The 8,853-nt window shown below is 50.0% G+C and overlaps 1 protein-coding gene across 2 annotated transcripts in view; it reads right to left on the bottom strand.

Moving 5' to 3' along the window:
* Positions 1-8,853, bottom strand: part of Asb18 (ankyrin repeat and SOCS box containing 18) — a 61,056-nt gene that overhangs the window by 37,129 nt on the left and 15,074 nt on the right. The window contains exons 2-3 of one of the 2 annotated variants that reach the window (XM_040753053.1): positions 3,783-3,905; positions 286-553 (exon numbers count right to left, since the gene is read on the bottom strand). In XM_040753053.1, the coding sequence (XP_040608987.1) occupies positions 286-553; positions 3,783-3,905 (391 nt within the window). The remainder of the gene's footprint in view (positions 1-285; positions 554-3,782; positions 3,906-8,853) is intronic. The other variant, XM_021234188.2, reaches the window with a different exon arrangement.

Genomic DNA, 8,853 nt, shown 5'->3' with positions numbered 1-8,853 from the left:
GCCTGGGAACCAGATTTAGAAAATCTCTAGCTTGGGGACTAGGGATAGAGAGGTACTCGGCCTGGTAAGTGGAGTCAGGGGCCGGGGAAAGAAGCAAGTATGGACCCGAGTTTGGAAACATGTAGCCAAAGGCCAGACTTGGATCTAGGCCTCAGATCCTCCCCCCTTCGCTCCCCCTCGCCCCCCCGACACACACACACACACACACACACACACACACACACACACACACACACACACACAGTCTGGGTCCTCGGACCAGTTGGTGGTGCGGGCACGTCTTACCCCAGGGAGTCGGGTGTGCGACACAGGTGCAGGGGTGCCAGGCCCTCCGCGCTGAGCAGATCTGGGTCTGCCCCGTGCTGCAGCAGCAACCGGGTGCAGGCAGTATGGCCCCCGAGACAGGCCTCGTGTAGGGCAGCACGGCCTCCGGGACTGGCATCCGGATCAGCGCTGCGACCGAGAAGGTGTTGCACGCAGAACACGTGGCCATGCGCCGCAGCGATGCACAGAGGTGTGGTGAGCTCCCGCTTGTACTCCAGGGTCCAGAGGCCTGGGAGGACAGGGGATTGGGTAAGACTGGGATAGCTGGAAGGACCGCTGGGGCGGAATGCACTTTGCTAAGGCTGGAGGATGAAACCGCTTCTTAGAGGTAAGTATCAAGTGGGCATGTGCGAGAGTCACTTGAGAGAGCAGCTAGAGACGGATACCCCAGACAGAGCGGGGAGAGACACAAGAGTGGAAGACAGGATCCATGGAGGAAGAAGAGATAGGGCTGGCAGGGCTACCACTGAGATTACTGAGAGATAAGGGGGATTTCCCAGATGTGGGCGACTGGAAATCTAGTAAGATTTAGGGTTAAAGGCTGGTCTAGGAGGAAGGATGGAATGGCATAGGATGCATATGCGTGTGTGTATGTATGCACATATGTATGTTTGCATGCAACCCCACTGCAGAAGGTCTCTCTTCTAGTTTCTGAATTGGGGGTAGCTTGAGAGAAGAGTGGGCAGTGGAATTTTCCAGAATCTAACCTTCTGCCTCCTGCCCCTTCATCATCAAAAGGAAACACACAAAACAAACCCCATCATCAGGGTTTTCTGTAGAAAGGATGAGAGAAGAAGTTGAGCTCTTGGTAGTGGCTGCTGTAGAAGGTTGCTTTCATTAGACTGTCCACAGTATACACAATTCTGGTGTGGTGTGTGTGTGTGTGTGTCTGTGTGTGTGTGTCTGTGTGTGTGTCTGTGTGTGTGTGTGTCTGTGTGTGTGTGTCTGTGTGTGTGCGTGCGTGTAGGGCTGTTCCTTCTTGATGGATGAACGAGCAGATGCTCTGTGTTTGGCTTCTCTGAACACTTCTCTGCTTTCATAAAGCTGGGGCAAGCTTGTTAGTGGCCAGGAGCACCCCTGGGAGGGGGGAGGGGCCCCCTGTGAATAGCATCAAGGGACCGACACTCACATAGCAGGAAGGCTTTCTGTAATGATGGAAGAATCGATAAGGTGGCTGTAATGAGCAGTACAGGAGACCCTTTTTGAGACCACCTCCTTCCTGGGACACATGCTGGGCTGTTTTGAAAGCCCACGCTCATTAATTACCTACCTGCATGTGGCTGAGAATCCCAGCCTGCTGCTTGGCCCAAAGGCCCAGCCTTGAGCTTGCTGTTTGCTCAGTGAGGAAATGGGGGTGGGGGGTCCTTTCATCACTGGTGTGGAGATACAGTAGTCAGAGGCTCAGGGATTGTGTGTGTGGGGTGCCTCCTGGCTTTGGACTCTTTTCCAGGGAAGACAGTGTGATTACAGGGATGGGGTGGGTTTTCCTTGAGGAGAGCAGGCCCTTGCTTTGGTGCATTTTCCAGTATGCAGAGTCTACTCACTTTTCCAGAGTCTTTAAGTTCCCAGCCTACTCTGCTGCCTCCCCCAACCCCACTCTGTGTGCCCACCTAGAGGAGCCAAGACTCCCTAGGTCCTGGGCTTTACTGATAAGGTTCCTTCACTCTAACAAGAAGACTTAACTTCTGGGTCCAGGAGATTGTGAAAGTGGTTGCTATGAAAATCCAAGGATTTGGGTTTGATCTCCAGGACCTACATACAAAATCTGGGTGTGGAGGCTCAGGCTTGCAATTCCAGTGCTGGGAGATGAAGACAGGAAGACACTTGGGCCCATGGATCCCACAGCTCAACCTAATTGACAAGCCTCAGGCCAGTGAGCAACTCTGTCTCAGGAATCAATGTTCCCAGGGGCTGTTTCTTGATGGAGGATGTTCTTCTGTATATAAGTTTCTTTCATTGGTTGATGAATAAAACACTGACTGGTCAGGCAGAAAGATAGGTGGGATGGGGAGATGAGAATTCTGGGAAAGGTAGGCGGAAGAAGACCGTGAAACAGTCTCCATGTAGGCCGCCAAAGGAATAACAGATCCACACCCTTCTCCCGTGAGATAAGACCATGTGGAAATGCTTAGACTAATAGAAATGGGTTACTAATAAGACAGAGCTAGCCAATAAGAAGCTCTAGTTATCAACACACATAGTTAATATAGTGTCTGCGTGTTCATTTGGGACCCAAACGGCCGCGGGAAGCTCCAGCTCCAGTTTCTGCTCTGGGGAGTCAAGGGGCTGGGCAAAAGAGCAGGGAGTCCAAGTAGCCCTGAGCCCCTGCTTTCCTGGTCCTCAATGAGCTCGGGCTGACAAACTGGACTGACACTTCCCTGGTCCTCTGTTGTCACCATAGTGTAGTGTCCTACGCTGCAGATGTGTTCTAGAAAGGCCGTGGAATATAGGGGTCAGAAGACTATAGGGGAAAAATGGGCTAAACTAGCACCCCCCAGGACAGGGGAGGGGCTTGCCATTTGAGCACACGTGAGTCCAGGGTCGGGTAGCCGGTGATTTGAAAAGTAAACATGGCTTAACACTGAAGCAGCTGACATTCTTGATCGGAGGCAGGTGAAGGGGGACTGCCCGGTAAGATCACGCCAGGAAGCGGTGCAGTTCAGACTAGGGATGACACCATCCAGGCAGCAGGCCTCAGGCTTGCTACAAACTGCATAACTCTTGGGCAGTGTTTTGGGTTCACCCCCCCTTCTCGTGTGAGGTACAGAACCACCTTTCCACATTCTTAGCCTGTTAGAGCTCCCAGGCTAGGACTTGTGTCTGGCCACAGTCTCCCAACACAGATCCTCAAATTCCCACAGTCTGGCAGAACTGTGGTGGATTTCAACACAGCAGGGCTTGGCAGTTCAGCGTCTATTACAGCCTACCAGCCCCAAATCCTGGGTCACATCCGAGTGACAGGAGTGTGCCCTGATGTCCAACACAGGGGTCTAAGGATTATTTCCCTTTCTTCCTTGTTTTCAGGTTTCTCTAGGTTCCAAGAGCAGGGTCTGCTGGGAAACTAGTGTTCTTTCCCCCCTATTAACGCTGTTTGGACTTTAGGGTGCCACTCACACTGCCAAATTGCAGTGGGGTTCAGTGATTTGTAGAAGAACCCCACACAGAGCTTCGTGTTAGAGGTCTGTGTAGTCTTCTGTAGCTCCCTCAGCTGCCAGTATCAACAGCTAAACTAAGGCTTTGCTTTCAAGGCAAGAGACACACCCAACATCACTAGATGGGTACTTCTCACCCATCATTTTTCCTTTTCATAGCGTGTCACCCACCACACCAGGTTTTGGTTAAGGATGCTCTGGAAGGACTGAGTCTGTGTACTCAACCTTCACACAGGATGCACACGTCTCCAGCATGTTAGTGGAAGCTTAAAGAGGCACAACTGAGCTTTGGAGGAACCAGGGTACCTGAGATCCCAAAGGTGGCCAAGGATGTCATCTGCCATTCCATCTCTCCGCTACTGATCTCAAACACCACGTTGGCATCCTGGAAGAACTTGTCCATAAGGGATCGAATATGGTCCAGGTCTCCTGCGACCAATGCAGCATGGAACTCAAGCTCCGGGGACCCAGCTCTAACCTGAGGCTCTTTGCTCATCTTCTGGAAGATCTGTAGTTTTCTTCCTACCGGCTCTGGTTGTCTCTCCATTGCAGAGCAACTGATTTCAGAATGAGTTCTTTAGCAGAGGAAGATGGCCTTATGGAGAGTGGGCTATTTCTATTGTCATTACTCAATTGTTCTCCAGTTGGAGCTCCATGGCAGTGTATTTATAACTCCTGTGGGCTCTGATGTGATAATGGTTACTTGATATGCCCAGGGTCATGTGACCACCGAGATGTCACCTCGCTCACTCACCCCTGTGGTTGTATAGATGCTAACCCCAAAGGGGGGAAATGCTTCTGCTTGTCTTGCCGCTGCTCCGCACACATCGAGTCAAAGACAGACTCCAGCCACATGCATTTAACCTGACAGACCGATGGAGCATTTCTCTTATTCACAGTTTGGTCGGGTGAGCCCAGACTTACACAACATTGATGTTACTTGTTTGTGCAGCTTAAATGCCTAGTTTGTAAATGTGGCCTCAGTGACCAAAATGCTTAACAGATAAATAATACTCTCTCAGATTAAAAGGAAACAATACCATATGTAGAAGTGGTAAATAAAGGTCTGAAGTTCAGAGGAAAGACACAGGAGGCTCTGGGTGCGTGCCTGCTGCTACTTTAGGATTGTGGCGTCGTCCACTTGGGACAACGGGCTTGGTGAGAAACAGGCAGGACCAGGACTGCTCAATGATGTGGTCAAGCTGTGAACTGAGTCCATTATGTTTGTACTCTAGAACTTGTCCCCTGTCCAGCACGCCACACAGCCTGATCCGGGGGCTGACAGTGGGGTCTGCTCAGAGTTGAGGTGGAACTCTAGAAGCTGCTTTGCAGAGAGGGTCCTGTGGCTGGAACATGGTTTGTGCTGCAGGAAGGGTGTGATGGCTCCTGTGAGTCGCTTGAGGGAGGCTGAAGCAGGAAGCTTTCTGCCCGTGCCAGCCCTTTGATCCCAGTGTGTAAAGCACTCAGTTTCAAGGAGCTTGGGGGATGGCTCAAGCAGTCAAGTGTCTAGTTTGTAAATATGGCCAGAAGACTTGAGTTTGATAACCAGAACCCATGTAAAAAGAAGTTGGGTGTAATGATATAAGCTTGCATTCTCAGGCCTGGAAGCATAGATGGGTATATCCCTGGGACTCCCTGGCCAGCCAGCTTAGCCTAATTAGTGATATTTCCCGACCAACAAGAGATCTGTCTCAAATAAAGGTAGACAGCTTCTGAGGAATGACAACAGACCATGAAGACTGTGTTTCAAGAGAGCCAGGCTATACCTCAAGCTGACAGCAAAAATTTGTAATGTAGTCCAAATGGCTCTGTTTCTGTGGTCCTGAAAGAGGGGGCAAAGGGGTCACAGAGACTTGCAAGGTCATGCAATGTGCGGTAGGGTTAGCTTCTCTGCAAGAAGGGTCACGGGAAGTCGTTGTCCAATGCTGTGATGGTGAAACCTAAGTTTTGGCAGAGACCTCAGATGGTGCCAGGATCATTGGATGTCCACTGAAGAGAACTTTGGGAGGCCCAGGATAGAGTTGGCCCAGGAGAATCAATGTGTGCTGCAGGCTGCAGGGCTGGAGGGTAGGGTTGGAGCTCAGACAGCAGATATGGAGCTACAGGACTTGGCGTTTGGTTTTGCTTTGGTCTGATCTTTCATTGCCATACATGCCTCTTTCCCTCCAGTACTGGGGAGGTTTACTCTGTGCCTTTGGATACCAGAAGTGTATGACTTGCTTTTATATTTTGCAGAAGCTCATAGTTAAGAGCTTGTCTTGAGGTCCAGCAAGACGGCTCAACAGATGAACACTGTTTCACAAGACTGACAACCTGAGTCCGATCCCCAGAACCCACATAAAGGTAGATGGAGAGAACCAACTCCACCAAGCTCTCCTCTGACCTGCACACACTCCCTGATACACAAATGATACACAAACTCAACAATAAGAAAGAAATAAGAGCCGGGTGGTGGTGGCGCACGCCTTTAATCCCAGCACTCGGGAGGCAGAGGCAGGCGGATCTCTGTGAGTTCGAGGCCGGGCTGGACCGATAGCCTCCAAAACAATACGGAGAAACCCTGTCTCGTAAAAACCAAAAACAAAAAAAAAAAAAAAAGAAAGAAAGAAATAAGAAAGAAAAAATGGAGTTTGCCTTGAGTCTCGGGTGAGACTTTGAGCTCCCCCCCCTCTGTGTGTGTGTGTGTGTGTGTGTGTGTGTGTGCATGCAGAGTCCTGAAGTTAATGGTAGCTCTCCATTTCGTTTATTGAGGTTCTAACTGAATCCAGAACTTGCCCAGGCTATCTTCCCCTATTCTGCTTTCTCAGTACCGGGATTGCATGCAGGCTTCGTGCCTACCTGGCTTTTGCGTGGGCATCTGAGGATCTGAACTCATGTCCTTGCACGTGTGTTACAGGTGCTTTATCCACTGAGCCAGCCACTCAGCCTTGCTATTTGGACCGTTAAGATCGTGGAGACGTTTGGAAAGGAACTAAATGCATCATGAGATGAAAATGAAGCTTTGGGTTCAGGGGTGGAATATAATGACTTATAATGACATATTTGGGTGTCAAGCTGGGTGTCGAATTTTCATTGTTCACTTGACTAGATTTAGAATCACCATCGATACAGACTGAGTGCGTTTACAAGGGTGTTTCCCAAAAGGTTTAACTCATTGGCTGGAGTCCTGGACTGTGTGGGAAGGAGGAAGCTGGCTGAGTACCAGTGTTCATCTCTCTCTGCTTCCTGGTTGTGGACAAGCTGTGAGCAGCCCCCTGCTCCTACAGTCACAGCTAGAGTCACTGACCATCGTACCTTCCCTGCCATGTAGGCTGTACCTTCAAACCTTGAACCCCAATAAACCCTTCCTTTGCTGGGTTGCTTTCCATGGATGTTTTGTCACAGTGACAAGAAAGACGATATACCCGTCTTTGCTCTTATGACAGCCTGAGTCACAGGCACAGGTGGGCGTGTACAGGCTGACCCAATGGCTGTGATGTTTGGATTCAGTTGCCCGATAGAGGAGGGCCTCAGGATATACCAGATATAGGAGAGTATAGCTGTCTGTCTGCCTATCAGGGATGCCTGCATACAGGTAGATAAGGGATGCTGGCTCTGCAGAGAGGCGGAGGGTTCACTGGTGAGAGATAATGGGCTGGAGGGGCGGGGCCATGAGCTACAGTCTCTCCCCCTTTCCAGGAGCAACATTAAGTGTTTCTGGTTCTCCCTTTCTCTGAATGCAGGCACCGCACCACCTTATTTCCTGAAGTGGATGGTGATAAGATCCATTTCTAGAGGGCTGTGACTTAGCTTCAGTGTGAGGCAACTTGATCGTGTCCCTCACTTCAAACTGGAGGATGTTTTCCAACCTGTTGTAATCTGTCATTGGATGCTTTTTAAGAGGGCTGGGGCAGGGAGGGGGAATCTTGGGATGAAGAGAATTGTGCTCTAGGCTAAATTTAGCTTCCTGTGTGTGTGTGTGTGTTTTCCCAGTTCACTCGATGTCTGAGCTGGAATTCAGGGAGTAGAACTTTAAAAATAACTCCTGGCAGACAGTGTCACCTTTGCAAGTGGGACATGAGGACAATTTCACAAACTGGGCAAAGGGCTAACTCTTCTTTTCTCCCAGAACAAGAATAGGAGCATTGTTGACTGTTACATTAAATAAATAAATCAGCCAACCTGGAAACCAGCCCAGGTTCCTTTAGTCCTTCACCAAACATGATTACATCTTTGGGGTGTGTCATAAGGTTTTAGAGGTTCAGAGATGAAAACCCCATCTGCAAGAATCATGCAGAAAAAAAATCAGTGTCTGGAAAGACCCCCACCAAGAGCTATTGAGTCTTTTTCCACCCCAGCTGCAGGAAGTCCCGTAGGGGTGAGAGTGACACTCCTTTCTGACCTAGTGCTCTGGAATGGGCTCCTTCCCTGCTTCTGCCTGTAAGTGACACTGGCCAGGCACACCTAGTATGGTCAAGGTCCCCATGCTCTTTCCCCACCCCTCCCCTTCTTCTCCCTTCACCCCTCTTTTCATCCTCTCGTCCTCACCCCTTTCAACTCAGTCAAAATCAATGCACAGCCCCGAGATCTGACTCGGGCTTTGCCTTTTTTTTTTTTTTTTTTTTTTTTTTGCCAAGCCTAGTTCACATGGAAGCCAAAGTTGTTTTAAATGTGAATTTGTGTATAAGTTCTGAAACCCAAGGAACTGTGGTAAAACAGAAGGATCAGATACTGTAGTTTTTGTTTTCAAATGCAGAACAAATTGAGATTGAGAATAGGGAATGTCACACACATTTCCAGAAAAGCCTCTCTGGGATTAGGAAAGGCAGTCTGGGGATGTTTCAAAACTGGGTGTCACTTGTAGATCTGGGGGTCAGTAGTAGTCTACCAAGGTGAGCAGGACAGAGCGGCTTGAGAGGCGATTGCTCCTCACTGTACAGTGGGGTAAGGGAAGGGATGTGTGCATGTCAACCTGAGATGGGTGGTCCCTGAAGGCTTCAGAGACACGAACTGCAGTTCTTTGAAAAACAAAATCTGGTTGAATGATTCCATGTGGAGCGCTGCCACACATGATGCCTCAGGGCAGTGCCTAAAACTTTGGTTGCAAAATGGGAGCTAGAAAAGCCAGGGATGACAAGACCCCAGCCCGAAGACACTCTTGTGCTGCGCTGTGCTGTGCTGCAGCCTGGGCACGGGGACCACTGGGGACTCTCTGCATGCGTCTATCTGCAGCTCCAGAAGAGAGCTAGGGACACTGCAAGATGCTGCCTTCAGGCCTGTCCTGCACGTCCACTGATGGGCGATTTGTACGAATATGCAGATGGGAAACCGGGAGCCTCAGGGATACAATCAGCTTCCAAATGATCTCAGCAGGCCCGAGAAGTGGGCGGAGTCAGTG

This window comes from Mesocricetus auratus, unplaced genomic scaffold, assembly GCF_017639785.1.
Source record: "Mesocricetus auratus isolate SY011 unplaced genomic scaffold, BCM_Maur_2.0 Super-Scaffold_100010, whole genome shotgun sequence".
Taxonomy (NCBI): domain Eukaryota; kingdom Metazoa; phylum Chordata; class Mammalia; order Rodentia; family Cricetidae; genus Mesocricetus; species Mesocricetus auratus.
This window is presented reverse-complemented; position numbering and strand designations above follow the sequence as displayed.